This window comes from Myxocyprinus asiaticus, chromosome 5, assembly GCF_019703515.2.
Source record: "Myxocyprinus asiaticus isolate MX2 ecotype Aquarium Trade chromosome 5, UBuf_Myxa_2, whole genome shotgun sequence".
Taxonomy (NCBI): domain Eukaryota; kingdom Metazoa; phylum Chordata; class Actinopteri; order Cypriniformes; family Catostomidae; genus Myxocyprinus; species Myxocyprinus asiaticus.
In genome coordinates, this window is record NC_059348.1 from 2,468,874 (window position 1) to 2,490,023 (window position 21,150).

Below are 21,150 nucleotides of genomic sequence, written 5' to 3' on the forward strand. Positions count from 1 at the left end.
ATTCCTGCAACACACTCTACAACACAGAGCTTTAACCCTCAAAAATCTAGGGTAGCAGAATTACAGTGTTTGTGCACCCACATGCATGGACCTTGTATTTTGGCTTCGCTATATGCAGCACATAATTTAAATAAATTTAAACCAACTGAATACTGTTCACAACACTTAAGTCTGTCAATTAAGGGTTAAAATTCTCGTGACGTTGATTTCTGTGATGTGATTTTACAGGCACAGAGCCAACCAATGTGCCTCTGATAAGAAACCTCTTTAATTTTTTTAAGAGGTTTGAACAGTTTAGTTGTAAAGAGTAGCATCTCTAGTTTCATTTGATATGCCACTAATAAAATCCATTCATTTTTCACACGTCAGCAAGCTGATAAACGTGATGCCCACATATGTGGATTTTAGGACATTATTCCCTCAAAAGTTTAAATACATATTAGTTATTTTGAATAACTTTCAACATTAACACATCTGTGGGTCATTTTGCTTCTTTTTAATTTAAATGTGGTTATATTTTATTATAACTGTACAATATGGTTCTATTCATTAACATTAGTAGTAGATGCATTCCTAAATATTTTCACATTGAAAATCAATGGGTTCATCCAAAAGCTGAAAAATGTTGCTTTCAGAGGCTTTATATGGAGTTAGGATAAAAATAAGGTGCATTTCTAACTGTTCTGAGACCAGTGCAGACAGACAGCACACTGGAGGTTAAGTCATTCACTCAACAGGGAGTGAGGGAGCATTGGATAACTTTCTATGCGGCCAAGTGTATTCACTCCAAAAATCCGACGAAAAGTTCAGTTTCAGGCTGCAGATGATTTTTGGACCACTTAACATGTTTGGTAGACATGGGACAATGATAATCAGTACATAGATTCAGAATTTATAATGCAAAATGTGATTTTAGCATGGTTGCCAGTGATCGGATGATGTTGGCCATTACTTTTAATTAGAATTATTTTTTCAGCTTTACAGAATATCAGTTGTAATGTATATAACATCTCAAAAACATGAATAACCAACATTCCTGGAAACATAATAAAAAAAATTGCTGAAAAAAACGGACTTTCGATAGCTTGGTATTACTTAAAATTTCACAACTTAGTCCCGCTGTCCACATATGTGGACATACGTTTTTAGGAAACCTATTTGCTCTGATTTTTATTTATTTTTTCTTGTTTATTAGGTGCTTCTAGTTACCAGTGTTGGGGAGTAGATAACTACATGTAGCGACACTACTAACTTAAGTAAATTTTTCAGTAGCTTGACAGTAGCTCAGCTGCTTTTAAAACAGTGTAGATTTTCCAGTAGCGAACTACTTTTTCCAGCAAGTAGCGGTGTAGCGTGACTAAACGCTACATTATGTTGGTCATATTATAACTAATAGCCGTCTTTATTGCGAAGAAGCCAAACTTCTACCGGCAAAACATCTGATGAACTTGAAGTGCATTCTGGCTACTGCTCAGAATCAGGCAGCATCTTTCTTCTTCTTTTGTAACGACAGATAACAAACTAAAATAGTGCATTACTGCCATCTCTGTCACTTTATTACGGCTCACTTGGATAAGAAGAGGCTCTCTGATACTTTATTAATAGACAACACAACAGCATATTTACCTTTATTTTTTAAATAAAATAATTCAATGAGTCATTGCCTTTTGAGGGATTTATTTTCTGTTCTAAATATTTTTATTTCATTTCTAATTATCTGTGCATTATTGGGAGCAGTGACAGAAATAATTCCTATCATGCATAACTATTTCTTAGCATTTAATGAACTATGATGTTTATGTTAAATACATAAAATTACTGGTAAAAGAAATGTGGCATGGAAAATCATGGCATATTATTGCTAGCATGTATTCTATTTCTATCTATCTATAGGGTGACCATATGTCCTCTTTTTCCCAGAAATGTCCTCCTTTTTGTGGACCTGAAAAAAAAACATCCGGCCAGGATTTCAACCTTTAAATGACCGGCTTCATCTTCATATTAATGTGCCCTCTACAATTAGGACTATCATAAATTCTATATTTTTGATATGCATACCAGTTTTCATGCATATATATGTCCTTATGTAATTATTATGGCATGGAGCGTATAAAAAACAATTCACTATTGTTTTTTTTATACATTGGTCGAATACGTTGCCTTTGTGAGTATAATTTTCTGAACGCAAACGAATAGGAACGCGTTCGACGCACGCGCACTACAACTGCTTTGTGATCAGTGTTGGGTGTAATGCATTACTAATTAATACATTTCTGTAATTAAATTACTTTTTCCTTGAAAAAAGGGATTACTCTTCATTAGTAATTTAATTAGTTACTTCTGATGTAATTGCATTAAATACTGTACAGTCTATAGAACAATTCCATTAAAAAACAATAGTGAATTTAAAATTGGAATTTAAAGTCTAATGTTAAAATGTATGTTTTCTAATTTAACGCTGCCCCCTTAAATTCTTTGGCCAGTTCAAGAATAATTTATTTGATTTTAAATTATTTATTTGAAAGAATTAAAAGAACAATACAAGGATAGACATGAAACTGTTCATCTGGTCGAGGTTGATTTGGGATTTAGAAAGTAATTAGTAATACTTCATGAAATTACGTTTCAGACAGAATAATTAGTACAGTACAATTACACTGTAAAAGATGTAATTAGTAGTTAGTAATTAATTACTTTTTTAGAGTAACTTACCCAACACTGTTTGTGACACTCTTTTAATACAGTCAATGGCCAGCGCATCCGGTCCCGTCTGTGCAAGGTAAGAAAATCTAGGTGCCGTGTGGTCAAGCTGCGTGGCTGTGCTGATGATGGAATTTGCGTCACACATACTGTACACATACGCACACTTGAAGTATACTTTGGCCTTTAAGGAACATCAATAACCTAAGTACTCTTTTAAAAGTACGTTCCCCAACTCTGCAAATTATTAAATAGAGCACCAGACTCACGCTTACTACACAAAGCCATTTTATCTGAAAATGTTGACTATTTCGAGACAACATCAAATATACTACCAAATATTAGGGATATTTAAATTAATATGACCATGATGGAAATTTTAAATTTGTAGGCAATCTCAATGCTGTGCTATTTCAATTTCCCTATTTCAATATATTTATTGATTTTAATTATTATATGTATTAATTAATAAATGTTATTTGTGTATAATAAATTATTATTGGTTTGATAGTAACATTGTAAAAACATATTGACTAATTAAGTAGCTTCAAAGTAGCTAGCTACTTTTTGAAAGTAGCTTGTAGTGTAGCTAACTACTTTTTCAAATGAGTAGCTTGACTGTAGCTTAACTACTTTAAATTATGAGTAGCTTGTAACTTGTCAAACTACAGTTTCAAAGTAGCTTTCCCAACACTGTACAAATCAAAAAGGGAAATGGAAAATGAACAAAGCATTAGCACTTGGTCTCAGGAGGTTAAAGAAACTAAATAATATCTCATTTTCATTCAGTTTGGGTAAAAACTACACAAAACAACTGTTTTGGGACAAAATTTGCATGTTAACTGTTACAGCTTGCTGAATTCACACCAAAAGGTTACGGCTAGTTGTTAGCACAATTGCTTTCATTAGGAAAATTGCTAAATTTGTTCCAAAAGTAAGCATTTGACTTTCCAACATGTTTACTGATTGAAAAATTATTACACGATTACCCCTGAAAATATCAACATAAATTTTAGACAATTTTTTTTAAGGGCATTAGTGCTCAAACTGTTTCTTTATTCACACAATGGAGTCTGTTCAGTAAATCATAGATAAATTATTCAAAATGATTTTCAGCTGTTTTCTGTCATTCTGTCATAAAAATCTGTTTTATGGTGTTTATTGTATATTAGATGTACTTCATTACATAGAGATTGGTATTTTATTTTTTTTATACACATTTATTAACGGTTCTTGAATTTACCATTACTACTTGCATGAATTCATTTTTACTTTTATGTTTATTTGTGTTGTGAATTCAGTACTTCTGCTTATTGTCTAAAACAACAATGCTGAAATTTTGCAACCCAAATTCACCCCGAATCAAAATATGCATGAAAATATATAATTTTCATGCATATTTTGATTTGGGGTGAATTTGGGTTGCAAAATTTCAGCATTGTTGTTTTAGACAATTAGGCAGGTGGTTTTATTGTTGTGGTATATACTGTATGTGTGTGTGTATAATAATATATATATATAATATATCTCAGTATATCCCACAACAATAAAACCACCTGCCTAATATTGTGTAGGTCCCCCTTGTGCCGCCAAACTCTAAAGAAACTCTAGAGACTGTTCTGCATGAAAATCCCAGGAGATCAGCAGTTACAGAAATACTCAAACCAGCCCATCTGGCCCAACAATCGTGCCACGGTCCAAATCACTGAGATCACATTTTTCCCCATTCTGATGGTTGATGTGAACATTAACTGAAGCTCCTGACCCATATCTGCATGATTTTATGCACTGCACTGCTGCCACACGATTGGCTGATTACATTATCGCATGGATGATTGTTGGCACCAGTATTTCTGTAACTGCTGATCTCCTGAGATTTTCACGCAGTCTCTAGAATTTACTCCAAATAGTGCCAAAAACAAAAAACATCCAGTGAGTGGCAGTTCTGTGGACGGATTGCCTTGTTGATGAGAGAGGTCAACAGAGCATGGCCAGACTGATTCGAACTGACAAAGTCTACGGTAACTCAGATAACTGCTCTGTACAATTGTGGTGAGAAGAATAGCATCTCAGAATGCTATTCTGAGTGTGTGAATGCTATTTAGTGTACTGTTACAGTCAGAAGATGTTTGACTGAAGCTAAGCTATCAGCAAGAAGCCCCCTTAAAGCACCATTGTTGAAAAAAATGGCATGTGCAGAATCGGTTAAAATTTGCCAAAGAACACATCGATTGGCCCAAAGAGAAATGGCGTAACATTCTGTGGACTGATGAGACTTTTCGGGTCTAGTGGTCATCGACGGTACGTCAGGCGACCCCCCGGGTACTGAATTCAAGCCACAGTACTCTGTGAAGACAGTGAAGCATGGTGGCGCAAAAATCATGGTATGGGGATGTTTTTCATACTACAGAGTTTGGCCTATTTATCATATACCAGGGATCATGGATCAGTTTGAATACATCAGAATACTTGAAGAGATTATGTTGCCCTATGCCGAAGAGGAAATGCCCCTAAAATGGGTGTTTCAATAAGACAATGACCCCAAACACACAAGTAAGTGAGCAACATCTTGGTTCCAGACAAAAAGGATTGAGGTAATGGAGTGGCCAGCTCAATCCCCTGACCTCAGCCCCATTGAAAACTTGTGGGGTGACATTAAAAATGCAGTTTCTGAAGCAAAACCCAAAAATTCACAGGAACTGTGGAATGTAGTTTGTTCATCCTGGGCTAAAATACTTGTTTCTAGGTGCCAGAAGTTGGTTGACTCGATGCAATGCAGATGCTCAGCAGTTATCAAAAACAATGGTTATGCAAATAAATATTGAGTTTGAAGAGAAAAATGTCAACACTGCTATTTTTTTGAACAGATTAATATTCATTTTCTTTGCTTCCTGTAAAAGAATAACGCAGACTTGATCAAATTTGTTAATGCTTTGATTTGGAATTGAATATGTAATGTTTCCACTACATTTGAAATATGTAATATGTAAAAGCTATTAAGAAATATTTGCACTTTATTCACTCTTATTAACACACTGCTATTTATTTGAACACACACAGTATGTATAACCAGTAGCTTTTAAGGAGGAGCACAATTTTCAGAATCAGTGCTTGGGTATGAGAGGTTAAGTTTGTTCTTGATTTAGTGTTAGTGTTTACCTCTTAAAACTGTTGTAGGTTCCTGAAGTGACTGTGCTAGTTCAGAAGTGTCCCAGCCCAGCTGCCTAGTGTAGAGGAAGATCAGTGTGATCTGCTGCACATTTGGGCCTGTATCCCCTGAATCGCATATGAAGGGTTTCTTCTAACGGTTTATCTTTTTTTTTTTGATAGTATAAGAAATACACACAAGATTTTTACATTTTCAGAAGAAAATATGAATGGTTTTACCTTTGCAAAAAACACTGGTTGCCTGGGTGTTTTGGGTGGTTGCAATGCAGCTGCTAAGGTGTTCTGAGTGGTTTTTAGCTTAATTGGAGCTATAATAAAAGTTACATAGTGATGGTCAAGATTTACGGTTAGAAGTTTGTTAAATAAATTACGTTTTTTAAAAAGGTATTTAGATGTGAGAACGTTTATTAAATGCTTTGTGTAGTTGCAATGGAAAAACTTTTGGGAAGTTGACGCATGCTCCTCCTTAAAATATTTTAAGCAGCATTTGGCTAATTCTTGGTGAAAATATTAGTGAGTGCACCTTCAATTGTTTACCCTTCTCTCCTCTTTTCATTGGTAGGAGAATCACTGTAGGCGAATCAAGATTCTTGGCGACTGCTACTACTGTGTTTCAGGACTAACTCAACCCAAAACTGACCACGCTCATTGCTGTGTGGAGATGGGTCTGGACATGATCGACACCATCACGTGAGTCCTATCTTAAAATAAGGCCAAGACTAAACTGCAAAAGGTCTGGTCCTTATTGCAGCTTATTCTAGCCTAGACCCGCCCACTCCGGTTGCCTTTTCACTGCATCCGACAGATAATAGACAGGGAAGTCATTTATTTCCAATGGAGAGTTGCACTGAGGCTACACGGAGTTCCGATCATATGCAGAAGTGGACTTTTCTGATCGATTTGAGCTTCAGATGCATTTAAATGTTTCAATTCGTGTGACTAGACCGTATGCGATCCGAAGTAAGAAATATCAACGTTTTTCTAAACTTCATTCTGTATGTCTGCTACTCTGGCAGATTGGACAGTTATGAATGAGGAAGTCAGAAATTATTATTTACGTTGCAAATATATCACAAAACGCTTTTGTAATTAAATGTGTACATGTGTCACATTTGATGAAGTAATATCATAATTATATCATAACAACACAAGTGATGACATTCAGTCTTTTGTAGTGTGCACTAGGCTTTACAGTGGTTATGAATGAGACACCAGGAGCGAAGGGGTTTTATAACCTCTGGAGTTACCTGTGCTGAAGTGTCGAGCTCAACAGCTCTGTGATGATGACTTTCCTCTATAAATCTACACTTCACTCACAGGCGGATTAAATCCGCAGTATTGCATTCCCAGTCCAGAGTCTGAACTATACTACAGCCAGCATTATTTTAGCTGTTTCTCAAGTGTATCTCAAAGCAGTTCACTATTGCTTCCTACCGATGTTCGTGTCTTTCTTGTGCACAAACTGATCGGAACAGCACTGTGTCTGCCGAAGACAGGTCTGGCTTATTTTCTTCTCTTAAATTGACGGTAAGGATTTGCTGATGACAAAAGAGAACCTGTTGCCCTTCCTTAAGGTTAGAATGCCTCCCAAAGATCTCATCCTAGTACCTGCCTTGGATCTGAGTGAGTTTTTTAAAGCATAATTTAAATGATTATACTTCAAATTGTAAAGGCAAGAAAAATAAATCAAAATGTAAGGACAATGTGCGGGGGGTTCCTAATCTGGGTCATTTCCTACATATATTAAACATACAGTATATAGATTAGTTTTGCATCATTGTTAGGGAGTTGCTACATTTTTCAGTAGCTTGACAGTAGCACAGCTATATTCGGTGTAGTATAGCTTTTCCAGTAATGAGCTAATTATTCCAACGAGCAGCGCTGTAGCATCACAAAATGCTTCACTTGTCACATTGTATTGTGAAAGCAGTAATGGAACCGAGGGAGAAATCAAACTCACTCACCTGAAACATCATCTCTGTCTCATGTAGCGCTGGGAAAACCAAATAATTTAAGTGACAGTTCATGTAAATAAACCGGTTAAAACAAACAATTATATGTAGCGTACTAGCGTGGGGAACTTTGATTCATTTTTTTGAATGGTTTATGTAAATGAAATAGTTCACATAAATGATTAACTGATTTACTATAGCCCTACGTAGCCTTAAAGGGAATTTGCCATCTTTTTTTAGGTTTATGTATTGCTGCTATTTATCACAATATTTGGACTCAGTTTTATTTAATAGGGTGCTTTCTAGTTTTATTAGTTATTCACCCTACTTGAAATACATCAGGTGATATTGATGAATTATATTGAATTAACCTCCTGAGACCCGAGCGCGACTGCTGTTTGCATTTTTTATTTCCCTTTTTGATTTGTAACTAATAGCACCTAATAAACATGCAAAAAGAAAAACACATTTAAGAGCAAATAGTTTTCTTTAAAAATGTATGTCTTCAAATGGGGGCAGGGGGCCTAAATTTTAAATAATAACAAGCTATAAAAGTAGAGGTTGACCGATTAATTGGGCAGATAGTTGTGTTTTTTAACCATCGGCTAAAAACTGGAGTTTGTTTTGTGGAGTATTTCTTGCAAGATATTGGAGTGATTAGGTCATTCGTTGCACTCATGTAGCAGCCAAATGAGCCGGCTCACTGAACATTTGTTTGACTGTTCAAGGAAACTGAGTGTTTTTTAATTTTTGTGTGTGCTGGTTCCGCCTAATGGAAAAAATAAACTGATAATTTCCGATAGATATTTTTAGTTTCATTTCTTTGTGGCCGACGCTGGAGGGTTCTACAGTCTGTACAGTCTACAGTTTGGTTCAACAATATAATTGCGCCCTCTAGAGATAAAAAAAAATAAATAATAATCACTGACTCCGCATGGAGTATGTTGTGCAATGTGACTACACTATTTATAGAGATGGACACTTCAAAAGCAGATTTAAAACATCTACAGAGAAATGCCAAGGTATGAATATAACTCACTTTATTATTATTGTCATTTTACAAAGAAATCTGTCATTTAACACAACCATAATTAATTTGTTTATAACTAATCACTGCACTGAAGAGCTGCATTGCCGACAAGGTGGAGAGGGCACTAGCTGTTTGAATGGTTAGAACAATGTTACAAATTCAAGCATGGTAACTGCTTACCCTTCCCCTTAATTTGCTGTTTTGAAAAAAAAAAAAATTGTCTTATGAATTTGTGCAGATCCGTTGAGATTTTATTTTCCGGGGTTGACTGGCATCCAATTTGTTCCAGTCAGATTATAAGAGGTTTTGTTGCCAAGTAGATTAATAAATTAATCATCAGTAATAAATCAATTTCATGTTAATGAAAACCTTATGTGAAATGCTGCCTGAGTTTTTGCTTTTGCTAAGCCATTTTCTTGCTTGAGAAGGTCAAGCACGAGCATGGTCCATCGCGTGAATGCACACAGGAACAGTTTTATAGCTTTCCGTTTTATAGTTTTTTGACTGTAAAGTTTCCTGAACTTTTCTCTGTTCTGACAAAATAAACTTCAGTTCTTCAAAAAGAATGCTCAAAAGAAACAGAGCATGGTCTAATATATAAATCTAAATTATAAATTTGATGTTCATGTGAGGGCACATGGATATATAATTGTATGTAGCAGAGGTTGAGGATTTGGATCCAAGTGCAGATTTATTACACAAAAGGAAAAATACAAAACATAACAAAGCAAGGTACAGACTAGGCAAAAACCAGAACTGAAAACACGCTACAAAACATCCAGTAAAACGACAAGAACCGACAAAGACTAACAAGGCTAACAAGACACACCAGGGATAAATCAAGGGGTGCACAGAGAACAGAGACAAGACCAGGAGCTAAAACAATTTCAAAATAAGAGTTCATAAACAGTACTATGAAAAATTGAGTTTGTAAACATAAGACAGCATATACATTACCAAGCCCCCCTTCCTCCCCCTTAATGGTGGCTCCTGATGCCCAAAACATGAACTTGAGAGAGTCTGGATAGGCAAGAAGCAGGAGACCATGGGTGGGTCAATAGAGGAGCGGGAAACAACTAAGGGTCAGGACTGGGCAGAGACCACAGGGAACAAGAGTGGGCAGAGGCCACAGGGAATCAGGACATGCCTGCGGGTGACCAGGAAGCCAAAGTGGAGTAGACGAGTGACCAGGAGACCAGGGTGGCATAGATGAACTAGGCGGTCAGCCAGGAGGTGAGGGATGACCAGGCAGATGGTCCTGATGTGTGGAACAATCAGGCGGATGGCCAGGAGACCAGGGCGGACCAGGCGGACGGCCAGGAGACCAGAGCGGACCAGGCGGACGGCCAGGAAACTAGGGCGGACCAGGCGAAGCTACTGGGGTCTCAGAGGGCGAAGCCACTGGGGACACAGAGGTCAAGGCAGCTGGGGACGCTGAGGGCTCAATGGTCAAGTCAGCTGGGGATGAAGTGGTCAAGGCAGAGATCAAAGTACCAGGAGACTCAGAGGTCAGGGCAGCTGGGGGCTTGGAGATCAAGGCAGCTGGGATCTCAGTGGGCTCAGAGGCCAGGGCAGCTGTCAGAGCAGCTGGGGACTCATAGGGGTCAGAGGCTTGGGCAGCTGGGGACTCGGAGGGTTCAGAGGTCAGGGCAGCTGGGGACTCATAAGGCTCAGAGGCCAGGGCAGCTGGGGACTTAGAAGGCTTAGAGGTAAGGGTAACAAGAAACTCAGAGGTCAGGGTAACAGGAAGCTCAGAGGATTCAGAGAGCAAGGCACCTGGGGACCCAGAGAGCAAGGTACCTGGGGACCCAGAGAGCAAGGCACCTGGAGACTCTGGTGGCAGAGCCTCAGGGGTTGAGGCAGGGGATGCTAGCTCATGGTCCGTGGCAGGCGTGGATGCTGGCTTGTGGTTTGTGGCTGGCATGGATGCTGGCTCGTGATCCGTGGCAGAGCTGCCGGTGACACGAAGGGCGTGGTCCTTTGGATTACCGACGCCAGGACCACCGAGGTTGAAACCACAGAGGCTGGGAACCCTGGGACTTCCATTGTGGGAATCTCTGAGGAGAGAGCATTGAGAGCTGCATTGAGAATGGAGCAGTACTCCACTGTGTAGGGGGAGGAGCTTAGCAGTAGAGCATGATCTATGTACTGTTCCAAAGTACAGTTAAAACTGCCATGGCAGCCATGACTTGATGGGCTCATTGACGCAAAAATGGAAGAGGTCCTTCAAAGTAAGATCCTCCCAATCTAAACAATTTGCAACTGCTCAAAATACTCCCCAATGGGGTTTCATCTTGCCTGAGACACTGGAATTCTACTGCTGGATCCATTTCTTTTGAGTTAGTTCTTCTATAATGTAGCAGAGGCTGAGTATGTGGATCCAAGTGCAGATTTATTACACAAAAGGAAAAATACAAAGCAAAGCAAAGTAAGGTAGAGATTAGGAGAAAACCAGAACTGAAAACATGCTACAAAACATCCAGTAAAGGACAAGAACCACCAAAGACAGAGGGCACATGAGGGCAATATATACACAGAGATTTACAAGGCTAACAAGACACACCTGTGGCCTGTACCATGCCGGTTTCGGTGGCTAGCCTGGTAAGTTTTAGTTTAGTTTGCCTCAACCCCAGGTTTTTAGTACCATGAAAGTTGGTCGGCTTTTAGCGGTGTTCATCTCCATGGCAACTTAAGCTACATGGCTAACCTGCTCCGTAGCAGGTTTCGTTCTGGATTACAGATCGCTAACAGATGCTGAACAAATCAGCTGTGAGTAAAATGACATCTCTGAAACGTGTCTCTTAAAGCACACTTTACAAATAAAATCTTAAAAATCCACAAAATCGACTCTTCATGATAAATTATTTATTTGAGAATCTAAATGTAGATTTTCAGCAGATAGTGTTGTATTTTATTTAAAATTTAATTGCTTTTCATTTACCTCTTTAGCCATAGCAAAATATATCTTTGAAAATATAAACATAATATATTAGTCTATCTATATAATAGCCAGTAAAATGGATTAATATGATACCTGCAAAAAATAAATTTTAAAACATTAAAAGCTCAAGATTGCTATGGAAAGGGGTGAACTCGAGATGAACACATTATTTTACTTGAAGTTATAATAATATAAGCAATATAAGCAGTACACAAAATGTCTATTTTAGAGGGGCAGTGGTAGCTCAGCGGTTAAGGCTCTGGGTTACTGATCAGAAGGTCAGGGGTTCAAGGCCCAGCACCGCCAATATGCCACTGTTGGGCCCTTGAGCAAGGCCCTTGACCCTATCTGCTCCAGGGGTGCTGTATCATGGCTGACCCTGCATTCTGACCCCAGCCTAGCTGGGATATGTGAAAAAGAAGAATTTCACTGTATATGTGCAAAATGTATAATGTGTGATAAATAAAGAAAATTATTATTATAATTATGTCTTTTATAAAAAGAACAAATACATCTTAATTATTGCATAACATTGTTTTTTTGCATACAGTATTCCAAATCACATTTTAATTAATCAAAAGTAGCCTTTTTTATGCTTTTAAATTTTTTTTCTTTCTTTTTTTTTTACAATTTTTTTTTACTAAAGACAGTGTACAAATTGTACATCAAGAAAGAGAAATACAAAAAACACAATGTTATTTTGAATAACCATATTAAATAACCATTCACAGCATATTCTATAAATAACGTGTAATTCATTCATTTACATGTTATATTTTGTTTCAAATAAATTGGAAAGTTAAGGCATCAACTCCTTATATATATATATATATATATATATATATATATATATATATATATATATATATATATATATATTAAATGAAATAGGACATCATACCTCATATTTTAACTAATTTTGTGGAAAAATTAAGAATCTGAAGGAAATAATCTATCTAAATTAATTTATAATATTTTTAAGCAAATCTCATTTATGTTCACATCCCAGACTTTTATTATTAATTTTAAAAGTTACTTTCTCCATTCTGTATATTTCCAAAATTGTTTCTCTCCATCTTTGAAATTGTGGGGGTTCTGGTTTAAACCAAATTTTTGTAATCTGTTTCAAATCTGCTATTCTGATTACCCTAAATATATTTTGTTCAGTTTTATTTCTTAAGGACAATGGCATTTTACCCAAAACAAGTTTTTCTGTATGTATTTCTATCGTGCAGTCAAATATTAAATTAACCTGTCTAATCACTTCAATTCAATAAGTTGTCAATTTAGAGCACTCGTATAGAATTTGACTGTAAAAAAAATCTCATTTGTATCTTCCAAGCATATTCCCTCCAAACACTGGATTGAGTAGTATGGAATGTATTATATGATATTTCTTCCCAGTCTTGCTGACTAATTTTTATTTTTAATTCATCCTCCCACATACATCTAATTTTATTCAGAGTGTCCTGTATATCTCTTTCAAGGGCACTCTTTAAAATTCCTAAAATGTTTATTGGATTAGTTATACAGTGCATCCGGAAAGTATTCTCAGCGCTTCACTTTTTCCGCATTTTGTTATGTGACAGCCCTATTCCAAAATGGATTAAATCCATTATTTTCCTCAAAATTCTACAAACAATACCCCATAATGACAACATGAAAGAAGTTTGTTTGAAATCTTTGCAAATTTATAAAAAAAAAAAAAAAAAATGAAAAACAAAATTACATGTACAACCTTTCACAGCCTTTGCCATGACACTCAAAATTGAGCTCAGCTGCATCCTGTTTCTACTGATCATCCTTGAGATGTTTCTACAACTTGATTGGAGTCCACCTGTGGTAAATTCAGTTGATTGGACATGATTTGGAAAGGCACACACCTGTCTATATAAGGTCCCACAGTTAACAGTGCATGTCAGAGCACAAACCAAGCCATGAAGTCCAAGGAATTGTCTGTAGACCTCCAAGACAGGATTGTCCCAATGAGCACAGTGGCCTCCATCATCCGTAAATGGAAGAAGTTTGGAACCACCAGGACTCTTCCTAGAGCTGGCCGCCCGGCCAAACTGAGCGATTGGGGGAGAAGGGCCTTAGTCAGGGAGGTGACCAGTAACCCGATGGCAGGAACTGGGAGACTAGTCAGGATCGAGGGAAAGATGAATGCAGCAATGTACAGAGACATCCTTGATGTCCAGAGCGCTCTGGACCTCAGACTAGGGCGAAGGTTCATCTTCCAACAGGACAACGACCCTAAGCACACAGCCAAGATAACAAAGGAGTGGCTACGGGACAACTCTGTGAATGTCCTTGAGTGGCCCAGCCAGAGCCCAGACTTGAACCTGATTGAACATCTCTGGAGAGATCTGAAAATGGCTGTGCACTGACACTCTCCATCCATCCTGATGGAGCTTGAGAGGTCCTGCAAAGAAGAATGGGAGAAACTGCCCAAAAATAGGTGTGCCAAGCTTGTAGCATCATACTCAAAAAGACTTGATGCTGTAATGGTGCCAAAGGTGCTTCAACAAAGTATTGAGCAAAGGCTGTGAATACTCATGTACATGTGTTTTTTTTTTTTTTTTTTTTTTTTTTTTTTTATAAATTAGCAAAGATTTCAAACAAACTTCTTTCATGTTGTCATTAATATAATTTTGAGGAAAATAATGAATTTAATCCATTTTGGAATAAGGCTGTAACATAACAAAATGTGGAAAAAGTGAAGCGCTGTGAATACTTTCCGGATGCACTGTATGTATCAGTTATATAATTTATTAATGGATGCATTTCCTTTTTTATTTCTTTTACATTAACTTCTGTTAATAAATATCTACTTACCTGTAAATAATAATAATTTAAAAAATGAATTTGGAAGCTCATATTTTTTGCTAGGTTTGAAAAGATATCCATTCCTTTATCAGTGAACAGTTGGTGATATCTTCTCAGACCTCTATCTGCCCAAAACTTAAATGTATTATCTAATCTGTTTGGCATGAAATCAGGATCTTTAGCAATTTCTTGTAAATTAACTATATCTGTCTTAATTTTACAATTTGTATTTTTTTCTAACCAAATTCTAAAAGTACTATTAATACAAATATTATCTATTGATTTAAATTTGTTGCTTTGTTTGGGTAAGAAAAGGGATATACTAATAGGTTCCCCCATTTGATAAAGTTCCGTCTTCCTCCATTTCACTTTAGATTCATCCAAATCAATATAGTTGAATTTGGGCAGATTTATAATAATTTATTAAATCTGGGAATTCTAGTCCTCCAAGCCTTTTTGACAACTTAAGAAGACTAATTCTAGGTTTCCTATTATCCCATATATATGTATAAAGTAGTTTATTCCATTGTCTAAAAACACTTTTTGATATACTAACTGGTAGATTTTGAAAAAGGAAAATATACTTAGGGAGAAAATTCATCTTTATAGTCTCTATTCGTTTTGTAATCAATAGTAGCCTATATTTATTTGTAATAGTTTTGAATGATAAAGTTTAATTCATATAAATATAAAAGCTTTTATATTTTAAATAATTTAAGCTTTTAAAATTAATAAGCCTGTGTTTTCTTGTTGTGGGCCTATATGTTCACTTACGCATTGATATACCAGCTGTTTTATATATTTTTTTTATCACATTAAGAATTTGTTTGCAGCAGTCCTCTTGAGCTCTCATAGCAGCCGCTGTTTCTTCTTGTTGTGTAAATGTCTTTAATTGCTTCATAGTTTTACAGTTATCCCTTGTACTGTGTATTGTACTGACATAGTCACTGAGGAGAAGTGCATCCGGGTATTTTCAAACCAGAAACCCTGGATGACGTCAGAAGTCTATACTCGGAGCTCGTGATATGGCCTTCAAATCAGGTGATAGGGCTCTTTACAGTACTGCAAGAGCAAACCTAAAAAGAGGCATCAAAGATGCTAAGCTGGTCTACAAGAGGAAGATAGAGAACAATTTTACTGGAAACAACACTAGGAGGGTGTGGCAGGGAGTGCAGCATATTACAAACTTCAAGGGCAGCGCCACTACTGGCTGCAACACCAGCACATCACTGGCAGAGGAGCTAAATTGTTTCTTTGCATGTTTTGATACAAAGTCTCCACTCCAACATACATCTCCTCCTGATACAGGAACCCAGACACTGACTGTACAGGAACACGAGGTGAGACAGGTGTTCAAGTCAGTGAATCCGAGAAAGGCTGCAGGACCTGATGGATTGCTTGGAAAGGTACTCAGGGCTTGTGCCTACGGACTTGCTGCTGTCTTTACAAACATCTTCAATCTGTCCCTGTCACAAGCCATCGTCCCACCCTGCCTTAAATCAGCCATTATCATCCCGGCCCCAAAGAAGCCTGTTGTAGACAGTTTAAATGACTGTCTCCATTGCCCTTACTTCTATTGTCACAATGTGTATAGAGAGACTAGTATTGAGGCATATTAAAGCTAGTCTCCCTCCCACTTTTGACCCCCATCAATTTGCTTACAGGGCCAACAGGTCGACAGAAGATGCCATTGCCACAGCCCTCCACAAGGCTCTGGAGCACCTGGAACACAGAGGAACACATATGTCCAGATGCTCTTTATTGATTATAGTTCTGCTTTCAATACTATCATACCGGACATACTCATCAGGAAACTCCTCCACCTGGGCCTCTCTGCACAACTCTGCACCTGGATTATGGATTTTCTCACTAACCAACCTCAGTCTGTCAGGCTCAGTCTCCACCTCTCTTCCACCCTCACTCTCAGCACCGGTTCCCCACAGGGATGTGTGCTGAGTCCACTACTCTACTGCCTCTATACATATGATTGTATCTCCATATACTCCTCCAAACACATTATAAAATTCGCAGATGACACTACAGATGAGTGATTGGACTCATTTCTGGAGGCGATGAGTCTGCCTATCATGACAAGGTCCGAAAACTGACGTTGTGGTGCTCTGAAAACAACCTGTCGCTAAACACAAAGAAAATTAAAGAACTGACAGGCTAATGCCATCACAATGTCTAGTGTGATTCGGAGGTCAGCATGGCAAAATAAGGTTCTGTTACACTGCTAGATATCATATGTTTTGTAGTGACATCAGTGCCCTCTGGTGGTGAACATATATGTGGTCTTGTCTGGCAAGATGGCAGCTGCCAGTCGGGTCGTGCAGGTTGTGCGACAGCATGCACCTTTAATTAAATTCCCAGATCTAAAAGGTTTCCCCAGGCCAAATGTACAAGAGGCACTAAATCTGCTTGCAGCAAGTATCCCAGAGATTTTTGCATCTGCACCTCTACCCTCAACATCTATGTCACCTCCCCAGACCACCAGGACCTGTCACCCGACTCCCTGGCACCCCTGACAGCATTGCTGTAGTTAGAGATCTCCCTCAGAGATACCGCAGAAGAACCCTTGCATTAGAAGAAATGGACTTCATCCAGCGTGGTGGACCTGAGTGACTGTTGTCTGATTCATTCAGTCAGAGTCCTTATTTGTGGAAATCTGTTTTTGTTGCCTGATATTTTCTTTGTACAAGAGTAATTCTCAATATGTCATACAACACAACAAATGTACTTGGAGATTATTATTTAACAGTTGTACAGCATCTGATCGGTTGTTGCACTTATTCAGGTGCTCTGTATTTACAGGACAGAAGTTAAGTTTTACAAATTAAAAGTATATTGCCATATATAGCCTTTTTTGTAGTTCTCAAATAACTAATTTCCTGTTCTCAAGTTGTTCTCCAGCTGCTCTGTACTCTGTTATTAGCCACCATTTCTAACCATCATTAACAAAGCTGATGGTAAATTTCCTCTTTCTTTCATATTATCTGTTCTGGCTTCAGAGCAAATCATTGAATTGAGTGCCATCATATAATACCAGGTCTGTGTTGAACAAAATGGATCACTACAAGTATTGTTGATCTGAACTATTAAATGTTTACTCATTTAAAAAAAAAAAAAAAAAAGAAAGAAAATTAAAGAACTCATCTTGGACTTCAGGAAGTGCAGAGCTGACCCCCCTCCTATCTTTATAAATGGAAACTGTGTGGAAAGAGTTTGCAGTTTTAAATTTCTGGGAATCCATATATCTGACAGTCTCTCCTGGTCCACAAACACGACAGCTGCTGTTAAAAATTCATTTTTGGGATCTTTTAAAGGATCCTTTATTTAAGCTGTTTAGAGATTGTATTAAAAAAAAAAAAAAGAGAGAAATGACGTCTACAATGAAGCAGGGACTTATCTCTTTGATTCCCAAACCTGATAAAGACCCACAATTAATTGAGAATTTGAGACCAATAACACTGTTAAATATAGATTATAAATTACTTGCTATTCGCTTAAAATCGGACCTTGATAATATAATTGGCGAAACACAAAACTAGACACATTAGTTGCAATATAAGATTAGTTCTTGACTTAATTGACTTCTGAATATATTGATTCGGACGCTATTATGTTGTTCTTAGATTTTTATAAAGCATTCGACTCATTAGAGCACCAGTTCTTGATAAAATCTCTTGACTTCTTGGTTTTGGGCGGCCTTTTATTAACATGGTGGAAATGCTTTATAAAGACATTAATAGTTCAGTTTTGGTTGGCTTGTCAGCTACTAAACACTTTAATTGTGACAGAGGTGTGCGTCAAGGTTGCCCCATTTTCCCTTTTTCTTTTAGCTTTGGAATTACTGTCAATTAATATTTTACAAAATCCCAACATAAGAGGTGTATCTATATTTGGTAAAGAAAATAAAATATCTACTAGCTGATGATACTACCATATTCCTTAGAGACAAAAGTCAAATTCCCGTGTATTAATATTATTAAGTTCTTCTCGGAAGCCTCAGGATTATTAGAACTATTTTCTCTTTATGATACTCAGCAATGTTTATACAACATTTACCTGTGAAAGATTGTGTCAAGTACTTGGGACCTTTCTCACCAAAGATAGATTAATGCGCAATCAACTTAATTTTTACCCCAAAATAGTGAAAACCAAAACTAATTTTAACAATTGGCTACAGCGTGACTTATCGATTTATGGCAGAGTTCTTCTCTCTAAAGTCGAAGGCTTATCTTGTTGTGTCTATCCTTCATTATCTTTATTTGTCAGTGACAAAATTTGCATAGACATTAACAAAATATTATTGAATTTTATTTGGAAAAATAAATCCCACAAAATTAGAAAATCTGTCTTATCTAATAAATGTTTTGAAGGTGGGATTGAAGTCTTAGATTTCAGTGAACTAGTTAGCTCCTTCAGAATTAACTGGTTAAAAAAATGCTTAAGTAACTACAGCTCATTGTGGTATTTTATCCCTAACTCCATATTCATTAGATTTGGAGGCTTAGACTTTTTTTAAAATGCAGTTTTACTCCATCTAAGAGACCCGTATCTCTCTCTAAATTTCACCAACATGCTCTGCTTGCGTGGAAATTGTTACATACACAACTTTTCTCCCCACAAAGAAATTCTATAGAATAACTCGAACATTGTAATCCGAAGCAAATCCCTTTTCATGGACAAATGGTTTGATAGAGGTATTATTTTTGTTTTGGATTTATTTAAAAATAATGGCAGTATTCTTGAATATGAAGAATTTATTACTTTAATTTTCCTCTGCCGGCAAGGACTTATAATTCTGTCATCAAAGCTTTGTCACCAAGCTACATACATTTATTTAAAACATACCTTTGCTTTAATGAGAGAAAAACAATTATGCCCAAACTTTTACTGGATGGCGTTAACCTTCTTGACAAAAAATTTCATAGTAAACATGTAAAGCAAATATTACATAATAGAACTCATACATCCCCTAGAATAAATAAATGTTAAAATATTACATAATATCTATCCAACAAACTCCCAGGTTTCTATTTTTGCTGATATTTATAATTTACGTGTCTTCTGTAAGAAGAAACCTTGCTTCACTTATTTTATCAATGTAATCAGATACATCCTTTTTGGGAGAGTTTAAGTAGCTATCCATCACCTTTTCTAAAATGTGTTTTATGTTTTTCATTGAAAGATGTGTTTATTTTTCTGGTGGTAACCATGCGGTTGAACTTATTGTTAATTTCTTTATTTTGCATTGCAAATATTTTATCCACAAAAGCAAGTTTCTCAATACTGTGCCTAGATTTGAAGCATTTCTTGCTGACATGTCTCTTATGGTAAAATCTCTTAAACTTAAGTTATAACAAGAATAACTGAATGATTTTTTTTTAATTATTATTATTATTGACTGATGTTCCCCTTGTTGATCTGTTTGTATATTTTATATCTTTCTTTGCTTTTTCCCTTTAGTTATGTACTCTTGTATGTGTGTTCAGTGCTGTTATCGTTTACTTTATTGCAATAAAAAACTCGGTAAAAAAAATAAAAAATCTAATCTTAAAATCAGGATCGAAGCCTGAGTTTGACAGAGAAAGTTGATGAGCTGCATCATGGTACCAATTAAGCCTGATTGGATTGGTTTGAATTTGTCAACCTGAAACCAATCCTGAAACCCTGAGTTCATTCAGCGACCTTCATGGTATGGGCGGATCGATCCTAAAGTAGCGATACTTCCGATCCTGATATTTTGTCAGAAATATCGATCCTCACACAAAAATACCGATTCTAAATAATTTAGTTTTGAACTAGGGACATTATTATTTGGTTACCACAAACAATAATCATAAGCTTCAAAGTGAAATAAAATGGATTAGGCTATATTAGCAAATACTTGTGCAGGATGGGAACTATTTCTTCTTCCGCTCATCTTAACATGCATGCTGAAAGACACAAGCAGATGATAGCTTGCGCCATCACAAGACTCGTTCAAACGAGAGGGATTAGTGCCTTGTAGAGGTAATGATAGAAAATCAGAGAAACAGCTTCTGGTCGTGTAGTCTAGGGCATACGCACGCATATGCCGTATGCCCACCTGTCTTTTTTAGGATTTTGCGTATGCCCACCTGAAATAAGTGATGATACGTGTGGCCGCCAGAGCAACAAGTAGGCTTTTGACCCGGAACTTTTTCAGTCTAATAACGCGATAATAACGCAAGCACCCTTGAGTGAATTGTGTTTTATTTTTATTATTTAAAAAAATGTACAGAGATTCTCTCTAAATGCGCACGGAGATGTACTGGGTCGGGTTGCACCAGCTGTGCGTAATCTCACGTAAGTTAGGATGTAAAGATCACACTAAGGGCTTAGTAACTACTAGTTAGTTTGTAACTAAGTCAATGCTGAATTTGGTTGCACCACCTGTTCTTAAGGCAAGACTTAGCTAGTAGGTCGTAAGCTTTCCGTAAAGTAATGCGTATTCGCATATTCTGACGTTTACCTGTATTGATCCAATAAGCAGCCTTCAAATGTAC

At 36.9% G+C, this 21,150-nt stretch overlaps 1 protein-coding gene across 2 annotated transcripts in view; it reads left to right on the forward strand.

Moving 5' to 3' along the window:
* Positions 1–21,150, forward strand: part of adcy1b (adenylate cyclase 1b) — a 100,338-nt gene that overhangs the window by 57,254 nt on the left and 21,934 nt on the right. For both annotated transcript variants that reach the window (XM_051697471.1, XM_051697470.1), the window contains exon 6: positions 6,431–6,558. In XM_051697471.1, the coding sequence (XP_051553431.1) occupies positions 6,431–6,558 (128 nt within the window). The remainder of the gene's footprint in view (positions 1–6,430; positions 6,559–21,150) is intronic.